Source organism: Penicillium alfredii (genome assembly GCF_028826965.1).
Source record: "Penicillium alfredii strain IBT 34128 chromosome Unknown utg000009l_segment0_segment0, whole genome shotgun sequence".
Classification (NCBI taxonomy): Eukaryota; Fungi; Ascomycota; class Eurotiomycetes; order Eurotiales; family Aspergillaceae; genus Penicillium; species Penicillium alfredii.
In genome coordinates, this window is record NW_026622706.1 from 4,021,479 (window position 1) to 4,042,732 (window position 21,254).

At 50.2% G+C, this 21,254-nt stretch overlaps 6 protein-coding genes across 6 annotated transcripts; 3 read left to right on the forward strand and 3 right to left on the reverse strand.

The window, feature by feature from the left end:
• Positions 1-1,300: 1,300 nt before the first annotated feature.
• NUU61_007453 (serine/threonine-protein kinase) lies at positions 1,301-5,239 on the forward strand (the record flags this gene model as incomplete). The annotated part of the gene is made up of 5 exons (XM_056657978.1): positions 1,301-1,890; positions 1,944-2,672; positions 2,725-4,571; positions 4,627-4,950; positions 5,004-5,239. 5 exons carry the CDS (start codon positions 1,301-1,303, stop codon positions 5,237-5,239), a joined length of 3,726 nt encoding a protein of 1,241 aa, XP_056510778.1.
• Positions 5,240-7,676: 2,437 nt separating this feature from the next.
• Positions 7,677-8,909, reverse strand: NUU61_007454 (Zn(II)2Cys6 transcription factor domain-containing protein; the record flags this gene model as incomplete). The annotated part of the gene is made up of 4 exons (XM_056657979.1): positions 7,677-8,063; positions 8,130-8,435; positions 8,516-8,764; positions 8,820-8,909. The coding sequence occupies 4 exons, from the start codon at positions 8,907-8,909 to the stop codon at positions 7,677-7,679; spliced, it is 1,032 nt and encodes a 343-aa protein (XP_056510779.1).
• A 529-nt stretch (positions 8,910-9,438) lies between these two features.
• NUU61_007455 (uncharacterized protein) lies at positions 9,439-9,791 on the forward strand (the record flags this gene model as incomplete). The annotated part of the gene is made up of 2 exons (XM_056657980.1): positions 9,439-9,468; positions 9,570-9,791. 2 exons carry the CDS (start codon positions 9,439-9,441, stop codon positions 9,789-9,791), a joined length of 252 nt encoding a protein of 83 aa, XP_056510780.1.
• Positions 9,792-12,957: 3,166 nt separating this feature from the next.
• Positions 12,958-15,498, reverse strand: NUU61_007456 (uncharacterized protein; the record flags this gene model as incomplete). The annotated part of the gene is made up of 8 exons (XM_056657981.1): positions 12,958-12,996; positions 13,253-13,393; positions 14,169-14,371; positions 14,456-14,526; positions 14,592-14,611; positions 14,681-14,734; positions 14,793-14,908; positions 14,964-15,498. The coding sequence occupies 8 exons, from the start codon at positions 15,496-15,498 to the stop codon at positions 12,958-12,960; spliced, it is 1,179 nt and encodes a 392-aa protein (XP_056510781.1).
• A 529-nt stretch (positions 15,499-16,027) lies between these two features.
• Positions 16,028-17,189, forward strand: NUU61_007457 (tRNA wybutosine-synthesizing 3 family protein; the record flags this gene model as incomplete). Its single annotated transcript, XM_056657982.1, has 2 exons — positions 16,028-16,492; positions 16,668-17,189. The coding sequence occupies 2 exons, from the start codon at positions 16,028-16,030 to the stop codon at positions 17,187-17,189; spliced, it is 987 nt and encodes a 328-aa protein (XP_056510782.1).
• Positions 17,190-18,114: 925 nt separating this feature from the next.
• On the reverse strand, positions 18,115-20,296 carry NUU61_007458 (uncharacterized protein; the record flags this gene model as incomplete). The annotated part of the gene is made up of 5 exons (XM_056657983.1): positions 18,115-19,011; positions 19,069-19,380; positions 19,484-19,546; positions 19,602-20,018; positions 20,087-20,296. The coding sequence occupies 5 exons, from the start codon at positions 20,294-20,296 to the stop codon at positions 18,115-18,117; spliced, it is 1,899 nt and encodes a 632-aa protein (XP_056510783.1).
• Positions 20,297-21,254: the final 958 nt, after the last annotated feature.

The following is a 21,254-nucleotide window of genomic DNA, read 5'->3' on the forward strand; positions in this document are numbered from 1 at the left end:
GAACTGGCGGATCCTGCAACGGTTTAGATCTATGAATCACCCCAGCTGTAATCAATCTAGGCAGTCTCTGTATGGTGGATATTCAAGTCATGGATAAGGTCATTAGCGCGAGGAAAAATTTTCTCCTGATTGCTCCTTTCTAATTGCTTGTTGAATTTCTCGAACCCGACCGCATTTCAGACTACAAATGGCCACAAAGGTGATTCTTGGGGGAAAGGTGATATAAGACCTCAGAAGGTTAAATCTATTTCAGGGCAATAAGAATTCAAGCACTGATATCAGACTACTTCATTATTGTGAACTTAATTGAACCTGAGATTAGACGTAGATGCCATTTGAATCACGTCCCTTGAAACACTTCCAGTCTACAAGATTATAATTAGATGAGGACTTCAGGGCGGGAATGTCCAGCAGACAATGCGCCCCTTGGAAGGGGCATTCTATGTCGATAAGGTGATAGAGACATCGATAGTTGTGGTGAGGGAGATTATCCCCTCCCCTTCGTCGCGTGGAATGTACACACCCGACAGGGCATCTGACCCCAAACGAAATTGGATCATCGCTGGGTTGGCTTGCTGGGACAGAGAAGACATTACGATCGGCAGATTTTATCTATCAGACAATTTCTATGCAAGACTTGGTTGAAGAAAGGCTCGTAGTAGGTTTATAAAGAAAGTGTAGATGCAATATTGACAAACAATAACTAGAGGTTATAAGGTTGGTACCTAGGTGAGCATCATAATGATTAATTAACAAGAAAAAAGCATAGACGAAATAAAAGAAAGGCAGAAATTATAGCATTTTATTTGCTTCAAAGCGCAGACACAAGGCAAGTCCAAAGCGAAGAGCTGCATGCCAACCGCAATGTTTGGGCAGGAAAGGAATCTTTCTCATTCCTCAGCATGGCAACATGCCACTGCACAACTGACCTGTCATCTTCGATCTCAACGGAAGGCATCGACCCCATTTTCTCTACTACTTACCTCGCTGGCTGTGGTTCCCAGCTTAGGCAACGCCCCTCTCGCCCTCTCGTTCGATGATGTCGTGTTAATCAGTCCCTTGTCACTCTTTAATTTCCAGAGACTGGAGTCAATCCTTACCGACATCTTTCATTTCAACAAACTCTGCGAGTGAGTGTTTTCTTTCCCCGCTGATTTGACCTCATCCTGTGAGTATTGGGTAGAAGATGGATGTTGATAGTAGGCTGACACCCTCAGTTATCCACTAACTGTTTCATCTCACAAGAACGATCTATGCGCTCGTGAAGAAACACTGTAGTAACAAGAAAACACACCAGGAAATGGATCATACGATGCTGGACCTGGATCCTCAGCGGAGGCGTCAACCGTTGACGGATGCTCCTGGCCGAGTCAATCACGCCAGATCGCCTCGAGTCGAAACACCAAGCGTCAGAGTGGATGAGCCAGACCAGGTCAAGACGCCCGACAGAATGTCGGTGCTTCTGAGTCCCACTCCGAGGGATAACAAGGAGAACCAGCGATTGTCCGTGGCGACAGATCTCCAAAGCGACTCTGCCCGGAACTCCATGATGTCGGCAGCGTCAATCGTGTCAAACAAGGGCAAGAGAAAAACTCATGTAGGACCATGGCAGCTGGGAAGAACCCTGGGGAAGGGGGCTACAGGCCGTGTGCGGCTGGCCAAACATGCGATTACCGGAAATACAGCCGCCATCAAGATTGTCTCGAAAAAGTCGGCGGCGATGGTGCAAAGTGAGAGTATCGCCGCCATGGATCGGAATGTCAGCAACTTTGCAGGTGCCAACCCGCGACCAATGCCTTGTGGGATCGAGCGAGAGGTCGTCATCATGAAATTGATCGAACACCCCAATGTCATCAGCCTGTACGATGTGTGGGAGAACCGTGGAGAACTGTGGGTGCAAAAAAACCTCGACTGAATAGGCAATTGGCTAAACCAAACACCAGGTATCTTGTGCTCGAATACGTCGAGGGTGGTGAGCTATTCGACTATGTATCAAACAATGGACCTCTTCCCGAGGAGGAGGCCGTTCGACTGTTCCGCCAGATCATCGCCGGATTGGGTTATTGCCATCGCTTCAACATCTGCCACCGCGATTTGAAACCTGAAAACATTCTGCTGGATGGAAACCACAATGTCAAGCTTGCTGATTTTGGCATGGCTGCCCTCCAGCCTGCCGGCCACTGGTTGAACACGTCATGTGGAAGCCCTCATTATGCAGCACCGGAGATTATCTACGGTCGAAAGTACCGTGGGGACAGGGCAGATATGTGGAGCTGTGGTATTATCTTGTACGCTTTGCTGACTGGCTATCTTCCGTTTGACGGAGGGGATCTTGCAAACACCCTGAAGCTGGTGAAGAAGGGAGACTACATTATTCCTTCCGAGTTGAGTGACGAGTCGGCGGACCTCATCCAGCGAATTCTGCAGAAGCGACCAGAGGACCGAATTAGCATGCAGGATATTTGGTTGCATCCGCTGTTGACAAAGTACGAAAAGCTTCACAATGCCATGGCCGATTACTACATTGGTCCACCCCCGGCCTTGTCCGTTAGGGATTGCGGAGAGCCAGTGTCGTGTCGACAAGACATTGACCTGGATCTTCTACGTAATCTGCAGACTCTGTGGCATGACGTTAAAGCCGATGCTCTTATCACAAGGCTGCTATGTGTTGAGTCAGTCAGGATCGTTCCAGCACGAAATATGCAATGCTAATTCTAAATGCAGACCGACCCATGAGCGGATGTTCTATAATGCTCTACTGAGGTTCCGGGATGAGCAGTTGGAGAACTACCAGGGACAGCCACTCGAGTATTCCGCAAGTGATTATCACCATGTTTCTCGCCCTGGAGGAAGAGGTCGCAGAGGTCGCAGCTCGAGGCGCGCCGCGCAACCCGCGTCTATGACGGGTCTCCCACGTCGATTGAGCTCAAGACAAGAGCCCAGGTCTTCTGACACTGTCGAGAGCTACGACCCGTTCCGGTCTCCAAAGAACCGGGCCCCCGCCGAGCCGCAGTACGCCCAAATTACTATCCATCGAGCTCCACCGGATGTTCCTGAGAAGGAGGAATCTTCGCCCATGGTGAAGCCACCACCTTCAATTGCAGAGGAGGATGAGCCTGAGGAAGAGGATGTGCAGGCTAGCTCGCCGTTTACCATTCTTCAAAAGCGGAAACACAAGCCTAGCTCTATGAAATCGTTCCAGTCCTCCAAGGTGCCACACTCGAGCTCACGACACCCCGGGTTGTCGACTCGGTCCACCAGCTATCGCCGCAACGTTTCCTTCCGCCATGCCCGCAACCGGTCCCATGGATCGACGACTGGCAAACCGAAGAGAAGAAAGACAACCCCAACCCCAAATCCCCAGACCGAGCTCAAACGGTCGCCCAGTACCTGCAGTCTCCAGATTATTGCCGACGGTAACGACCTGCCGATGCCCAGCAGCCCGCCACTTCCAGCCCAACCACAAATGGTTCGGGGCAACGGGGGCAGGGCCAAAGGTCTTGGCCAGGTGAGAAAGGTTCGCGAGTCCGACATCACATGGAAAGAGGAAACTCGCAAGGTCTCTCACGAGCTCAGCCAGATCTGCGAGGAGGCTTTCAATGGCAGCTCTGTTACAACCATGCGCAGTGCCAGCACGGGCACGGGATACGAGACCCCGGCGACTCCCGCTTCTATGGCCAGTCCGGAAAGTCGTCCGGCCCCAGCACCCAAGGCCATGCCAGTACCTCCAAAGGATACCACCCGTTCTTCCTACAGCATCAAGGAGCTGACGGAGACCCGTCGCAAGCTTGTCGAGCACAGCAAGGGTCGAAACGACAACATTCCTGCATATCTCTCAGGCGTCATTAGCCATCTAGACCGTCTCATTGAGGAAGATAAAGCCCAACACCGGGCAGAGAACGTCAGCCAGATTTCGGACCCTTTTGTGTCAATCCCCCACGAAGCCTCTTTGCCTGTGATCAACGAGGAGTTTGCTAGCCCTGCTCGGGGATCTAGCGAACTTACCCCACAGCCCCAATACAGACCGAGGAAATTTGCTGCAGGACCCTCCCTTGGTGATGCCAGGAATACCATCCGCATGGTACCACACAGCTCCTTGCGCTCTCTCGACGAAGTGAAGCCATTGACCATCCGGAAGAAGAAATCTGATCTGGCTCTGCGGTCTCATGCCAAAGATGTCTTTAGCAGCAATGCACCGGAATCTAGTCGAGCCTTCTCTGCTGGATCTCGCCAAACGCGTCATCCCTGCGGATTGGATCCCATTGAAGAAGCGCCTGCTCCTCCCCAGAAGAACGCCCGCGGTAGCCATGCCAAAAAGTGGTCATGGTTCAAGCACCGCTCCAATTCGTGCGACACCCCGCCTTCTCTTCCACCCAAGGATACCAAGCCCATCATCCCCAGTAATGGCACCGTTGTTGTCAATCCCCCTGTGAACGTCGCTGGTTCGCCTCGTGTTGAACAGGCAGAGAAGGCACCAACCCGGAAATCATCCATGGAGCGATTTGGTGGCAATTTCTTGAAAAAGATCATGCCTAAAAAGTCGAGCAACAACGTCCAGCAGCCTATTATGGGTGAGTTTTACATCTGTTTATTGTTAAAATATAGACTAATGACATCAAGGTGCAGGCCAAGAGAAGCCTCATGCGAAAGACCCTCGCCACTCGGATCTTCTCTGCAAAGGCCTCCCTGACACCGAGAGCTCCTTTGAGGCCGATGACCCGCAAAGCCCTTCGAGGAACAACAAACGCCTTTCACTTGCCAATCAGAACTGGTTCGCTCGTGTGTTCCAGATTAAGCCGGCCACTCGTGTTATCGCCTTGAACACCTCCAAGGTCAAGGGCCGGAAGGAGGTGTACAAGCTCCTGCGAGAGTGGAGAGAGTACGGCATGGAGAACGTGTACTTGGATAAGACCAACAGCGTTGTTCACGGTCGAGTGGGTGAACGCAACTGTACGTTTGGTCTTTTGATCCATACCCGAAAATCCCGACTAATTTATCTCTAGTCCTCCGACTTCGCGCGGTTGAATTCACAGCAGAGTTCTATACTGTCCTCGAGCATGGTCGCCAAGCAAACCTGAGCCTGGTCCGATTCAAGCAGGAGCGTGGTGCTGCCTCGTCGTTCAAGGAAGTCGTCGAGACCGTGCAGATGACGCTGAAGCACCGCGGTTTAGTTGTTGAAGATCCCGCACGCGCGAAGAAGATGACCCGCGTTCTGGACGCCGTTCCCAATCCTAACTGATTCTCTCTTATTCTACCTCAAATCTAGCATTTCTTCCCACTTCTCTTCCCAATTTTCAGTCATTCGCTCTCAACACCATTCCTGCGTTCCAGCCCCTGCAAGAAAACAAACCCCTCACATTCATTGCATTCTTTTTATCTTCCATGTGTTTTCTCTTGAACATGGATCACACTCGTTTGCATCGCATCATACAGACCCGACCAAGATTTTCCGTCGAGCGCGTCGGCACTCGTTGTGTCGATACTCTTATCTCCTTCCCTGTCCAGTCTATCTTTTCTCATTTCCTTTTTCTTGTCATTGCAGTTTGTCTTCGCTTGTATGTGGGTTGACCAAAGGGTTGTCTTGTGGATTCCTCTTTTTCAAGAAGGCCATTGATGGTTCGAGGTCCACTCCGCCTGGTGATCTTCCTTTTTTTTTTCTTCTCCTCTTGTTTGCCCTGATGCAATCCTCGAACTCGCACTGTCGATCTTCCCCAAAACAGGGAATAATCCATAATCTCTGTGGCGTTCCCCCTCAAAAACAAAACCGTTTAGCTAGAATCTGTGAGTGATAGGTGTGGTCTGCTCTGGTGGAACAGGTGGTAGTTTCAGTGGGTGTTAGCTGGTTAATTGAATTCTGATGAATGGTTTCTGAAAACCTCTACCATCGCCACTCTGAATAGACCCTGATGAGTGAGTGCTAGTCATTACCTTCTTGGACTTGATCGTTGTGTCTATGAGTACCTAAAAATGAGTAGGTCAGTTAGGGCATATCACGTGTCTCTGCCTTTCGGTAACATCTACTTTCCGGGTACCTACGTACTAGTTAGTCCCCGAGGATTCTTCCTGGACATTTGGATCATGTATACATTGAACAGACATGCAAGAGAAAAGATATCAGCCAAGTAAGTCATTAAAAAAGAATATAGTCCCATGATTCCCAGGTGTGATAAGCATCCTAGTTCCAAGTTTACTGGAGCAGTGATCAACGCACCTAATATCCAGATAGCACTTGTCTAGCTGCTATGACCCCTGTTAAGGTTTCCCGAGCTTATCTAGGGTTGGCACTAGTATCAGCACTTGGCATACTTTGAAACCGCAAGAAAAAGGTAGCTTGGAATAACAGAACTAAGATGGCTATGGCCCAGAGATATACTACCACGAACTAGCCCTACGAAAAATCCATAACAGAATTGACAGATCAAAAACAAGATCAAGAATAAGGGCAAATCACTCGAGAATGAAAAACCTCAAGGATCGCCACCATGGAATTTGCTCATAGGGCCGCTTAGAGACAGGTAGAAGAATGGAAAACATGCAAGGACAACAAAGAGTGATCAGACAGCCTCCCGGATATAACAGACATGACGGAAAAAAAAAAGACATGACCAAATAAGATAAAAGAGAAAGAGACAAGACACAAGGAAAAAGAAAAAGGACAATAGCCAACCGTGTTTTGTCGCGTGTGTAGGCCAAAAAAATAAAAACAAGCAGAAACCAGAATACCCTAGAATACCCTAGAAACCCTCGAAAACCCTCGAAACCCTCGAAAACAAAGCCCATGAAAAGCAAAATTCAGATAGCCTTCCCGATAAAAACAAAAATCACAAACACAGAAGAGAGCGCAATGATGGGAACAAGACGAAACACAGCGAAAGAAACGAAAAGATTTGAAACAACCGCCCGAATGTTGAACAAAAGTCGTGCAGATATGGGTGTCCCATGCAGGATGTCACCACCCAAGACATGAAAAGTATGAGTATAAAGTGTAGAAAGCGGAGGGCCGCAAGGGTGCTGGAGGGGATATTGAACATCTGTCCGTCCGTATCCAGGACTCTTCTCCGGGGACACACTGATCGAGACAAAGCGAACTCGTCTGTGCATTCCCTACCGTAGCAAATGTCCAGAACAGAGCGAAAGACAAAAACAAATGCCCCTTACGCAGCCAGATCTCGGAACCCACCGCGATTAATCCAATATCAAAGGCGATGAGAATTGAAAAAAAAAAAAAAAAATCGTATGCCGATGCCAGAAATGACGAGTCTGGCGATCTCGGGGGTCAAGTTCGTGCGGCTCATAAAGCTCGTGGTCCGCGTATTCGTGGTTTTCATGTCGGATCAAAGCAGCACAATGGTCTTCGGCAGGTCTCAGGTTGCGCCCCGTCCAGCTGGATGCGATAGTTTCCGTAATTGCCTCTAGCGATTCAAGCGCCACAGAAAGAGAAATCCATGGGATCACCAAAAAAAAAGTGGCCGTTCAAGAGAACTTTCACGTGGGGAAGAGCAGGTCTCACAATCGCTGCTCGATTAGAGCACAATTCCGTCACATACCAACATTCCACGCACAGGGCACTCCCACCGTGTGGCCAGCACACGCCATTCCACCTGCCTCAGAACACTCACAGCGCATCCTCCACCCGGTCTTTGTTCCCCCGCATCTTCAAATTCGAGACACGGAGATTACTGGTTAAGACCGCGGCGATTGAGCGCATTGAGCATGTCGCTATCTGTGCTAGAGCGGCCGTGGGAGTCGCCGGGATTCAACATGTCGCGCACATTCAATCCTCCGCGACCCGAGCCACCAGGCGTCGACGTCGGCGGCGGCGTCACACCACCCTGCGGCGGCTGCATAGGCGGGTAGGGCGAGCTGTGGGGGGAAGAGGAGTGGCGAGCATCGTACGCGTAGGCGGACTGCGGCGAGGTGCGCTGATCATGGGGAGGGTAGTAGGGGCTCGGAGCGGTGTGCGTCTGGTACCCGGGGGCAGATCCGGCGGGCGTCACAGGCGCCAGATTGGTTGGGTCAGGGTACTCGAAGCCCGAGCCCGAGCCTCGGCGGCCACCGTGCCTCTGCAAGAAACCCCAAAACGCATGAGATCAGACCTCCAAGATCCGAGGGGGAGAGAATGGGCTTACCGGATCCGGCATGGACGACGCAAGGGGCGGAGCCCCGCCGTATGGAGGCTGATACATCCCTTGAGGCGGCGGCAAGGTTGGGTCGGGCTGCTGCTGAGGGGGCAGCGGCTGTCCATGAGCACCGTAGAGGGTCACATTTCCAGGGCGGCCGGGGGTCTGCGTACTTCGCAGATGGGGGTAGGCGGCATGCGCGGGGACGAAGGCTTGCGCTTGCGACGAGACTGGGGTGAACATGCACTCCTGGTTGAAGCGAATACAGTTGCTGCAGCGTCCATCCTGAGAGCTCTCAAAACCCGAGCACCGAATCTAAAACCACCCCGGTATGGTTAGTCTCCTACTCTCTTTTGCGCTGCGCCGAATACCGCAAGATTGCTTGCCGCACGTACCTTCCGTCGCCGACAATACCGACACGCAATGGCTGTTCGCTGACGAGGAGCGGCAGCCTGATAGACGACCTGCGGGGGTGGCTGCGCATATACATCGGGACGATAGGCCCCGGGAGGTGGGGGCAGCCGGTAAGGATCTTGCCCTTGGGCATGTGGATGAATAGCAGCCATGCTGGATGGAGGGTATTGCGACGGGGGCGGATATGGGTAGGCACGATCGTGGTCCGGAGGGTAGGAGGCCGGCGGGTACTAAAAAGAAAAGATGTCAGCGCGACGCAAGCCATCCGGAAGCTGGGGAATATACTGGATAAGGCGCAGGATCGTCCTGGCTGTTCCACTGAGGTGGATACGGGCCCTGTCGATTAGGGTCGTAGTCGGGAGGATGGTTGGACATTTGGCTTTAAAAAGAAAAAGGAAAAAAGGAAAAGAAAAAAAGGAAAAAGGAGAGAAGGCGAGATGAGTCAAAAAAAAAAGATGCAGGGATGTGACGTCGAGTTATGAAAGGGGGAGGATGGCAATCACACGGGACAGCGTCAGCATCGCGCGGTCAAGGGGGAAAGAAAAAAAGAAAGAAAAAAAGAAAGAAAAAAGCAAAAGAAAAAGCAAAAGAACGATGCAGTTCTAATTTAGAAAAAGAAAAGAAAAGTAGAATAGAAAAAAAAAAAAAAAAGGGCCTCGGCGACTATGACGTGAGCAGATGTCCCCCCCACCGAGAGATAGCGATAGGAATTCTGGGAAAAAAAAATTGAGAAAATGAGGAAATGAGAAAATGAGGAAAAGAAAAGAAAAGAGAGTCCAACAAACAGAGAACTTGTCAGATCGGAGGGAGAAAAAAAAAGGATAATGGAATTTTGTGATTGGAGAAAGTAGATTTTTTAGAGCCGGTGGAGCGCGGGCTAAAGCGGCGCCAGCGACCCATAGACATGGACGGGGGACCAGCTGAACCGGATCCAGTACGGTATGGTATTGAGTCTATTTGTATTATACTTACTATACTTCACTTATATGACTGATACTGTTATCTGTGTCTATTGCGACATTCCTCAGGTATTAGGTAGTAGACGAGAATAATGAGAACTATAAAAAAAATTGCAACCGGGCACGGGTCGGGGCGCGGGAACCCAATCTGTTTGCTGGGACTACCGAGAGCATCGGCGTACAGGGCACACTACTGCAGCTGACAGGCGGTGTGGCAATGAGACTGCAGCTGAGAGCGTCGCCACCGCATATGTCGGGTGACGAGAGCGGAGGTGGAGTTACGTTCCCAGGGCTGTAGCACTGGAACCGGACCGCCCATCAGGAGCCCAGGAAACCTGCATTAGCGCTGTGGTGACAGGACTTCCCTTGTCCTCCCACGTTATAGATGTTTCTCTCATGGTATAAATCTATCTTGTGATCTATTATTATATTACTATTATTTTAAAAAATAATACTCATACTGATAATACTAATAATCATCGTCATCAAATACCCTAAGGAATAACACAAGAGCATTCCACCCTAACCCTCATTACCGAGGTCCTTATACCCATTACGCGTATGGTAAACCCACTGGACTTTGTCTCGGGGTACTCGTCCCACGGGCCGCTCCGGCCTTCCCGCCGATCTCATGCAGGTGTGCCATCTGGCACTGAAATATGATATTATATTATTATTATTATTATGATATTATGTATAAAAAAAAATAACTAATAAATCATAAATTTATTTTCTCTATTTTCTAAATTGATTGCTCATCTACCATGTTCACCTCGACGGAGTACGCGGACTCTTCATCATTTTGTAAATCCTTCTCTCTTTCTCCCACCTACCTGGGTAGGTCAGTATTTTGCCACGTTTTCAACCCAATCGCCTGCAATGCCGCGTCTTTCCGGCCCTCTTTTTTTTTTTTTTTTCTCTCTCTCTCCACTTGGGTTCAGCTGGTTCCAGCAGGAACCAGACATGGATTCTCCGGACTCTCCAGACGAGGACCCACCCGATCCAAAGCTGCTGGCCACTCGATGCTGTGTGTCCTGGGGACGCGCTAGTTGGACCCAAAACCAGGCGCTCCTGGAAGAGGGACTGAGCGCTGGGGGGCTTGGGGACCCGACTGCAGCCCGACCGGTCATGTTCCAGGCTGCGACGTTCCGTTACAGAATTTTTATTTTTTATTTATTTTTTATTAATTTTTTTTTATTCTTCGATTGTTATTTTATATTATATCCATTTTTAAGGAATTCCAGAGAGATCACATCAAGATTAAAATTAAAATGAAATCATCATTTTTCGGCCCCTTTCCTGGTTACCCACACGGGAGCGCGTCTATCAGGGATGGAGCCCGTCGGGCACTAATAGACGCAGCCCGCATGCCCTGTCGGTCACGGGAACATAGACTATTGGATTATGGATTTTGATTTATTATGATTTTCTTGATGTCATTAAGTGATCGAATCATAAATCGAGAATTAAAATATAGATTTTAAAAGGAAAAAAAAAAGAATAAATCCAAGACATTCTGCGTGCGGAACGTGGCTGTGCTGATCCCAACCAGAGTTCGGAGGAGGCCTGACAGCCTGATTTGTGCCCAGTACTTTAAGGTAAAGATAATCATAAGAAAGAAAGTAATTGTTAAATTAATTAAAATAAAATAAAATCATAGTATCAATTATCATCATAAATAAGGTGTCACAAGGGCACACAGCCGATACCCAGACTTGACACCATTCGTTTCAGTCTGACCGCTGCTCCTTTGGGGCCGTAGGGCACCGGCATCTCGAACCTAACGGTGTCACGGGATCGGCTCATCTGCGGCAGGGATATTTTTTTACTTTTACTCTTCGTTGGATTCTATTGGTGCAACGCTTTCTGATGCTGGTATTTTCACATGCCTCGACGGATTCTAGCGATCGCCTAGTTGGATCCACTAGTAAGTTTTTACTTACTAGCTATCACACTCGGCATTCTCTACATATTGATTGATGAAAAAAAAGTATTAAGAATCCTGTTTCTGAGTATACATCTTGATTAAAGGGTTGTAGCATTCTATTCTTTGGAATTCTACTCTTCTATACAGAAGGTGGGCCTGTTGATTCGTAAGTCAACCGAAGATGATCTGATATCAGATCGCCCATACTATCATTATGATGCTGTTGAGACACGGACATACCAAACACAATTATCTTAAAACAGCATAGAGATGCAGTAGTATTCAAAGCATAAAATTGTATCTACGCAAGCTACTGTAGAAAACTGTATTCGCCACGACGTATACTTCCGAGTCCACATCGGGCCCACCGCAACCGGTTGCTACAAGCAGCCCCAACAAACACGCTAACACATTATAGCCACCTATAATAGCCCACAAGACAATGGTTTAGAATATAAAAATAGACCGACCACGTTTTTATTACTTTTTTGTGATCTTTTGGTCCCCGAATCACAATCCTCTTTAGGGCAACCGAGAAGGAAGAAGAGAGACAACCCACAATCCTTCACAGCCACACCCAGGAACCAAGAAGCGCAAAACATAAAAGAAAAAAAAGAAAAAGAAAAAGAAAAAAAATTGGAAATGTACCACCGGCACGGACGGAGAGGCAGGGCCCGCTCCGTTTCCAGAGGAGGAAGGTGCTCTCTATCTCATCTCCGTCTCCCTCTCTTTTCTTGTCGCAAGTCTGGGAACGGCGGAGACGCATCCACCCGCGCCACAGGCCGAGTTCCCAGGGATCGTTCAGCGGGCATGCCCGACCACGGGCCGAACGCGGCGCGGGCGGGCTGTGGCGACGGGCCTGCGCGTCACAGGGTTGTTTGCAGAATGTCGTTAAATTGCCCTTTACTAAATACATTCATTACTATATTATTATTATGTTGTAGTAATAGTGGTTGTAGTTGTAGTAGAACTGATCATAGCCCTAGAGTATATAGAAGTGCTGGTGGTAGGGTAAACGGGTAATTCGTATTAGTTTTGTCTTTCCCCGCGGCCTCCAACGTAGGACACGGTCTACTAGAACTGCATGCTGAGGAATCTTTGAATTCCGGAAAAAAAGGAAAAAAAGAAAAGAAAAAACTCTATTCAATTACGCTCGTCTAATCATCTCTTCTCAATGCTGTCCCTCGATCCCTATGCAGGGCACTAGTCGGATTCCCACATCTAGAGGTGACGGGAGTGCAACGACACTTCATTCTTGCGCCCCCCCTTTCCTGTACTCTTTCCTGTATGCAGCAGAATGGGGATCCGGGAAATGCAGTAATTGACCAAAAGAGGCCATGTGCAGATCGAGAGGTAACCCTCGTCGCCGGGGTTTTAATTGCGTAGGACAGCATCCGGACCAACGAAACAACGTGCAAATCAACATGAAACAGATAACCCTAAAAGAAAATGACAGATCTCCGCGCCCTCGGAGCCAAGTCTCTGGAGCTTAAAACTCTTGATGCCCAGTCGCCAAATCCCCCCTCTCGGACGCATATCATTGATCGGGCATAACCACACTGTTGAGATACGTCACCTACACCAAGAAGCGGTCAACAAGCCAACCCCGTAAGGAGGGGGTGAGAAAAAAAACATCCGACGGCCGAGTGTGACCATCAGCCAGCGCTGATTCGACAGCGGGGGGATAAAAAAGGGGACCACCCAAGTGATTAGCTTGGAAGGGGAACCAGACTAGTCAAGAGGGGCAAAATGGGGGGTGGATTGGGCAAGAGGGCTTTGGGACAAAGAGAGCCCCAAGACAGACAGGAAGAGGAGGGGGCGTGACAGCTTACGAACGGCTCCATGACCCCAACCATATGCGCGATCCGGTCCTGTGCATCAGCGCCCGTGAGGTCATCGTCTGCTATCGGCCGGCCAATGGTGAAACTGCGCAGTCGCAGCAACTGGATGTTCTCATTGTCGACTTCGTATCCCTGTTTCCCACGTTATTTTCCCTTTTGTAAGCATGTGTAGCGTGTCGGGGGCGGAAGAAGGCTTGGAAGGACGTGGAGACTGGCGCCGGAGTGAACCATGGAACCAAAATAGACGGCGTCTCAAACAAAAATGAAAAAGAAAAAAGAAAAAAGAAAAATTGGGAAAAAAAAAGGAGTCCCTCAATAAACGTATTTCGGTCCCGAATCCAAGGATCACTTATCCAAGGATGTGTAGGGGTCGGGAAGAAAAATTGGGCTACCACGGCTCCCCCCTGGTGTGTGTTCGTGTTCTTCGGCCCCCGAGACTTGATGGCCATTTTCCAAGGGACAATGAACTTGCCCTGGTGAACGCTGATTCAATCGAGCCCTTGATGTCATGTGCAAGGGTCTCGGCACGGTTAGCTCTCAAACTGCGCCCCGGCGAGTCGGGTTCAGCGTGCCCACTGCACCTCCCACAGCCGGGAACGCAGCGGCTTTTCCGCGGATCTCATGGACGCATGCTTATGCCTTGAGGTTCTTGTCATTCCCTTTCGAACTGAAAGCATGATCCGTTTCAACGGCCAGCCCCGATCGGGAGACAGTATGGCCTCGACGCATTCTGCGACAACCCCCCTTCGAGCCCCTTGAGCCCACCAGGGGCAGGGAACAAGGTGTGGCTAACACAGGGAACGCATAGGAAGAGGAAAAAACCACAGAATCAGGCCGAATGGCACAGTACGGGACATTGTCAACTGGGGCTGTGGGGACAATACACAAAAGAACCACTTCTTCTTACCTTGGGTTTGATCTTGAGCGCAGATTCCCTGTTGTGATGAGTGAAGGCTTTCACGACCGCGTCATCATCGTCTGATACACCGTTCAGAAACTCGCGGCGCATGTCCGGCGCCCGGAGCACTTCCTTCCAGCGATGCGCATTCTCATCGATGTCCTCTCGAAGCAGCGCGAGGGGATCAGCCTCCGGATGCCAGAGGCCGCAGCCTATACCCAGCGAGAAAAAATTAGTCCCCTCTGGTCAGAGAACAACCGGTGATTGTCGGGTCTTTTCCACCGAGTGTTACCTACCGACAAACGATGAGCCCGGTTGGAAATGGACATAGTACGCAGCGTAAGGACCCTTCTTGCCGGTCCGAGACCTGCATCGGTTTCAGTGGGCTTCTTCTTGGGTCATCGAGGCTCATCGAGCGTCATCGACACTCACCACGCAGCTGAGAAATGAATCTATTAGCCGTCAGCATGGTCGGAAACTCCATCAACTGCTTCGCAGAGGTTTGGTTGGCGCTGAAATACCTTGTATGGCAGAGGGTTCTTGCTGAACCGAACATCCCTGTGGATGCGAAATATCTGACATGAGATGGTGATTAACATCGGTCAGAAATAAAGCCAATGTTTGCATGCCTACCAGATCCTTGGTCGGCAGCTCGGGAATCGTGCTGTCTATGTCAGCGATCTTTGGCGTGAGCGTTTCGACAAAAGTTTCGAAATCTTTCTTGGCCGTGCGGTAATCCGCATCGTGCGCTGTGTTTCTGTCAGCTTGGTACCACCACCTGGGCAGTCTTGCCATGATTCTCACCTTTGAGCCATTCTCGCTCGTTGTTGTTCGCCAGGTCCATCAAGAACAGTCTGGTATTGGGATGCAGCGTCTCATCCTGATAGGGGACGTTCCCTGCCTCGCGTTGCTTGGGCTTCGGAATAAACACTTCCTTCCCAGGTCCCAAGCCCGTGCGAACGCCCTCGCGCCAGAGTTCTTTTCCTTTCAAGGAGTCACTCTCGCGCCCGGTGCTGGTCCCCTGCTTTCCCTTTGCACCAGACTTCTTCTTGGGGTCATCCTCGCTGCCAGAAATCTCTTCGGGCTCGGAGTCGTGCCCCGAGGACGAGCCATTGTCTTCCTCGTACGCCGACCCAGAAGTTCCTCCGGGCTCAGCAGAGCTCCCAGGCTCGAAATACTTGCTCTTTTTGGCCGTGGTTTTCGCGTTGCCGGACAAGTCGGTGTTGGATTTGACTCGCTTGACCTCCGCCTCCGAGACGGCCGATAGCCTGGCTGAAGCGCGTCGTTTTGGCGCCGCAGCCGCCTGCACGGGAGCGGCCCGAGACGCTTGTCGGGGCATTGTAGAAATTAAACAATTCCACCGTTGATAATGTTGTATCCAAGGGGTTTACTTCTCGTAGCTATTCGGTAGTCGATAGGCTTTCTTCTTTCTCTCTTCGCCCTGTTTTGTTCTGTTTGCGCTGGTTTGTGTTTCCCGCTGAATCGCACCAGCAGAAATTCCCCCAGATTCGCACTCAGAATAGGCTGGCAAGTGACAATAATGCGAGAACTGAAGAGCACCCGCGTGGATTTTGGAAGTTTTAACAAAATCACCGAGCACAGGGGCCGGGGCATGCCTTATATGTCAACCGGCGCTGGAGCTGCGGAATTACGAAAGAATCCTGGATGTGCCTGGCTCCGCTTTTAGTGCGGTCCCGAAACTCTTTTTTTTGCCGCCCCCCTTCTTCATGTCTCTTTGGATCGCCTTCCACCAGAATTTCAAGATCTCTTGGAGAGCATAAAACCAAAATGATCCTCTGCGGGACTGTCTGAGCAGCGCGAAAGAAAACAGAACACACCTTGGGTCCGCCCTGTCTCGCCAACTGCAAATGAGCTCCGACCTCAGTGCGGGACATCTCCCGGCGGCCTTTCAGTGGCGCAAGATCAAGATCCTGGAGGAGCTGTCTGTGCCAGACACAGAGTATACAGACCTCTCGCCCAAGGGATGTGTAGACGAGGGCATCCGCGACTTGATCCGGGACCTCAATGGCCTCCCCGGTCTAGTAACCACCAGCAGTTGCGCGGGCCGTGTCAGTGTCTTCCTAGAAGGCCGCAAGAAGTCTCCAGAACCGTCTCAGGAGACTCAAAGACAGTTTGCCCCCTCTGGTGGCAAAGGTGCCGGGCGGTGGTTGTATGTGTCTCACGAGCCTTTGAGCCAACCCGAGACCCATGACGCAACCGTACAGAAGTCGCTCCATGATTTGTTTGGGATGGTTCCTGGCGACGGCAAGCCACCTAAGCTTGCTGGAGAAAATGCCTCGCTGCGGCTGGTCCGCTTCCATTTTGAGCCGTTGGTAGGTGCATGCATATCGTTGGGTTGCTGTTGAAGATGTGTTCTTTGTTCTGCAGTACAAATTCAATATTTGGTTGTCAAGTTATCTCGTTCTGCAAATCGAAAAACAAAAGAGGAACCCCCCATGCGCAAACCATCAAAGAAATATCCCGCCCGACTTACACGTCTTGATCCAGATCCTCCATATCATGGCAGCCACGCTGAGCCACGCCCAGCCGGTGCTGTCGGCAGCATCCGCCTCGGGCTTTCGCGAAAGCGGCCTGCAGAGTCTCCGCTGTTTGGAAGGCGACGAGGGCCCCAGCCCGATTGTCGCTGTGCGCTCATCTGGCCTGTCACTCGAGTCGGTGATCGGGTACTGCGACGAACATGATTCTGCTTCCGAGCCAGTCATTCGCAGCCTGGTGACTGAGGAGTATCTCGAGATGCTCGTTGCTATGTCCAATGAAAGGTTTGCCGTCAACGCTGATCGGAGAGAACGGTTTTGCGCTGGTGTTATGGAGATGTATTCCCCAGATGGGACTCCAGGGACTGCAAAAGGGAGAACAAAATCGAGGCCACCGGGATGGGAGGATCCTATCGCGCGGAAGGAGAGGAAACGGGCTGAAGGGTTGATGAGAAAGAAACTCTTGGACGAGCAGAAAATTGCTGAATCTGCTGAAGATGAAGCCACTCTGGAAGGACTGGCAGATGCCGAATGAGCAATGTATCAATACGTTCTAAAACTATCATGATCTTCCGTGCCAGATTCTCCTGCCCAACAGCTGCATGGTTGCATCTACATGCAACTTTCTAGACAGAAAGAGGCCTACAAAGGAAGAAAAGAAACATGACAATCGAACCTTTTTTTTTTAATATTTTTGGAGCAACTACTTCAGGGTTTCAATCATAAGGTGTCCGATGCCATCGTTCCAGGGATCCATGAGCCATCTGTCGCCGTCCCGATCACCCTAGCAAGAACTCACAAAGGAACCATTGCCAGCATAGCCAGGTCAGCATCAGTCAGCTAAGGCCTTGTACTTGTCCGCATTTGTTACCAAACTCGGAATAGTCGAGGTTTGTGCCACCGAAGCCATTGCTCAGATGCAAGAGAACAAAAGAACAAAAGAACAAATCATCATCTCGTCACTGCATCCCCATTTTTGGCCCCATCACATGCATTCAAAAAAGAAGCAAAAATGATGGTCAAGAAAGAAAACAGATCAGTCGTTGCATCACCATTTTGGACCCATCAAAATGCACTCAAGAAGAAGCACAATGATAGCTATGTCGAAGAAAAGAAAATCATCATGTCGTATCTGCGTCACCTGTAAGCCGCATCAAAAATGCATTCAAGTGAAAGCAAAATGACGGCAAGGAAGTGAAGTTGGAGAAAAGAAAATAAAGATCATTGTGTTGTCTTGTGTCGTGTCGTGTCACCATTATGTCATGTCGTAACTGCATCATCCATGAATGCATCCCCCATAAATATCATCAAAATGCATGCAAAATGCATGCAAAATGATGCAAAATGATGCAAAATGATACGTGTATGTATGTGTCATGGACATATCCGACGCTATGCAAAACACCGGCGCTGTGCAAATGGAACAGAAGAAAATAGAAAAAAGAAAAGAACAGAGTCAACTAGGACTCGTTGCGGCGGTTGAAGGTGGAGCCATCACGGCGAGTCTGCCGCCCAAAAGGGAAAGGGTACGAGGGGCGGTTGTTCTGAGTTTGGTTAATCTGGGACCAGTAGATCTGACTCTGAATTTCCTGAGACTGGTTGATCTGAGGAGTGGAAGTGGTAGGCCCGGGAGTAGGCCCAGGAGCAGAGCCCATACCCTCGTAGGTGGTGTGGCGACCAGGAGTGCCAAAGCCGGTGATGGAGCGGGGATTCTGGCGGTTAGCTGGAGTCGAAGGCACCACAGAGGGAGCCCATGGGACAGAGAAAGAACGGATTCCATGCGAACTGCTGTGCGGCACGTAGTGAGTAAGCATCAGCTCATTGTTGCGGCGAGAGGCCGACTGAGTCACCATCCCCATGGGTCCACGGTTAGTAGTGTGAGGAATGACAGGGTGGTTAACATAGGGGTTGGTGCCCTGGCTGGGGGTTTGAGGAGCCGGGGGAGGAGGCATCAGGAAGCTATCAGTGGCCTGGCGCATCTGAACAAGAGCACCTTCAGAAGGAAGAGGAACATTGGGTCCCCGGGAAGTGACTTGAGCCTTGTTTGGGCGAACCGTCTTCTGGCTGTCCGGCGACTTGACAGAAGTATCAGAGGGCGACTTAGGGGCAGTGCCAATAGACGAAGGGCTGGACTTGGTATCCAGAAGGTTATTGTACCCCGTGATGATGAGCTCACGCATGACACGACTCTCATAGTGAACAGCATCACAGTACTGCAGGGTCGTTTCGCGCTCCGACAACCATTCAAACCACCAGGTGCCATAGATACGTAGCAAACGCATATCCTTGTACTCATTGATCAATCCCTCACGCTCAGTGTGGGAGGTGCGTCCATGACCAATGAGGTGCGCATAGAACTAGATGCATGTCATTGTTAGATAATTAGTCCCAAAGAAGAGGCGGGGAGTCCATACCTTCAGGGTCGTCAAGTTGTATCCCGGGAGCCAGGTCAGGGTGTCGAAAGGGAAGTACAGCACGTAGTTCTCGGGCAAATGAGACAACACAGTAAGGTCATCGGCAAGGTAGGCGAAGCAGTACTTCATGCGAGGGTTGAAAGCAGGGCAGTTCACGCCCGCATTGACAAGCTCAAAGAGCAACCGCTGATCAAGGCCGACGGTATTTCTCCGCCGAATGCGATCCTTAAGAATCATGATCATGCCACGAAGAGTAAGGAACAGCTCCTTGTAGGCATGGACAGTGTACATGTCTGTAGCAAACCAAGGGAACTGTAAAGTGGAACAAGAAAGAAATAAAGAAATAAGCAACCCGCACAAAAAAAATGAAAGGCAAAGAAGAACAGAAGAAACAAAAGAAAAAGCTTTATCTTACCTTCCAGATCGTGCTGATCATGGATTCATAAGTCCGCTGGGGGACCTTGACTGCAAAAGGGCTCTAAGAAGGCGATGAGAAAAAGTAAAGATCAAAGTGACTATCAGAATGAACTTACGCGCTGGGGCGCTTCCGCGTGGTGGAAGACACAGAAGAGCTCCTCGTCTGTCAGGAACCCATTGAATCCAGTCGACCACCAGTCGGTGTTCTCCTGTTCAAGGGGCTTTCCATTCACCCACTTGATGCACTTGGCCCGAGGAAACAGCGCCTGCATCAGCTCATCCTGGCTGCTCAAAGTGACCTCAACATGGCGACTGCCCATGCGAGGAAGGCGTCCATACTCAGCAGATCGGTTGATGCGGGTGACGGTATCCCTGGCATCATTGAGCGTGACAAACTCAACGTAGCAGTCCATGGTCTTGCCAGTTGAGCGTTCCATTATGATGTGAACGGGGGTTCCCTCCGGCGGCGAGATGAGGCCAGCGGAGCGGCCAAGGAAATGGTGCACTTCCTGGCGGGTGACAGTGTAGGGGATCTGAGAAAGAGTCAGTGGGTTCAAATCAAATCATGTATTTTGATCAAAGGCAAAGAGGCTCGACTCACATTGCTAATCTTGACAACGCCCCAATGATCAGGAACCTTCTGGTGGATGACGCTTCCAATAGGAACCTGGACAGGGCTGAGGATTTCCTCAAGACTCTGCACCTCAAATTGGCGCATTTGCTCCCGGAACATCTCAAGGTGCTGGTCCGTGAGCATCTCAGGGTCCCAAAGGGCACTCCCCAACAAAGCGTGAATGTGAGAGAAAGGCATGGCAGGATTATTTTCCTCTGTCATAGGCTGTACAACTTGCACTGGGGCAGGTTGATTTGGAGGAACAGCAAGAGGAACAGCAGAGTCAGGAGAGGAAGGAAATTTAGGATCAGGTGCAGGAATAGCAGGGTCGAGAGGAGAAACACAGTGAGCAGAAAGAGTGTTTTCAAGAGAAGTAGAAGGACTGGGGTAAAGAGTAACAACAGGATAGATGGGAGAGGAAAGAAAATCAGGGTCAGGTACAGGAAGGGCAGGATCGAGAGGAACAGAGTAGACAGGAAGAGTAGGCTTTTCAGGAGCAGATACACTGCAGACAGTCTGAGGAGACTCAGAGGTAGAATCCTCAGGTGAATCACTTGCAGGGAAATATTTGTGAAGTTTCAGAGGACTTGGAGTTGGAGTATGAAGACGAACAGGAGAACTGGGTGAAGGAGGAGACGGGGTGGGGAGAAGATGAGGAGGAATGGGAGTTGGAGGACGAGGAATTGGACCAAGTGCAGTTGAAGAAGTGGGACAGAGGTGAATAAGGATGCGATGGCGAAGGTGAACATTGAATTCCTCACACATTGTTCGAATTTCACGGCAAAACCGGCAGAATACGGTGGTGACGGCGATTTCGACAGTGGCAGAATCGAAGTGGGAGGGCGGTCAGGAGAGCGGTCGGGAAAATAGGAAGGAAGGTTTGGCGGTGGCAGAAGGCGGTGAGGGGTGGGGAGGACATTTTCTCCAATGAATTGTCAGGCAGCAACGACTTCGTTGCCTCGACAGACCCCCATCATTCAATTGTGGACTCGGAGGAAATTAGGCAGACACCCTAAAACATCAAGTGACTCCAGAAGCATTCGAAGACCATGGCAGAACTTGAAGAAAATAATAATAATACACTACCATGATTATGGGCCTCCCGAAGACCTACCACATTGTCTCCAATATAGATCTCATCCATGCCACGAAGATT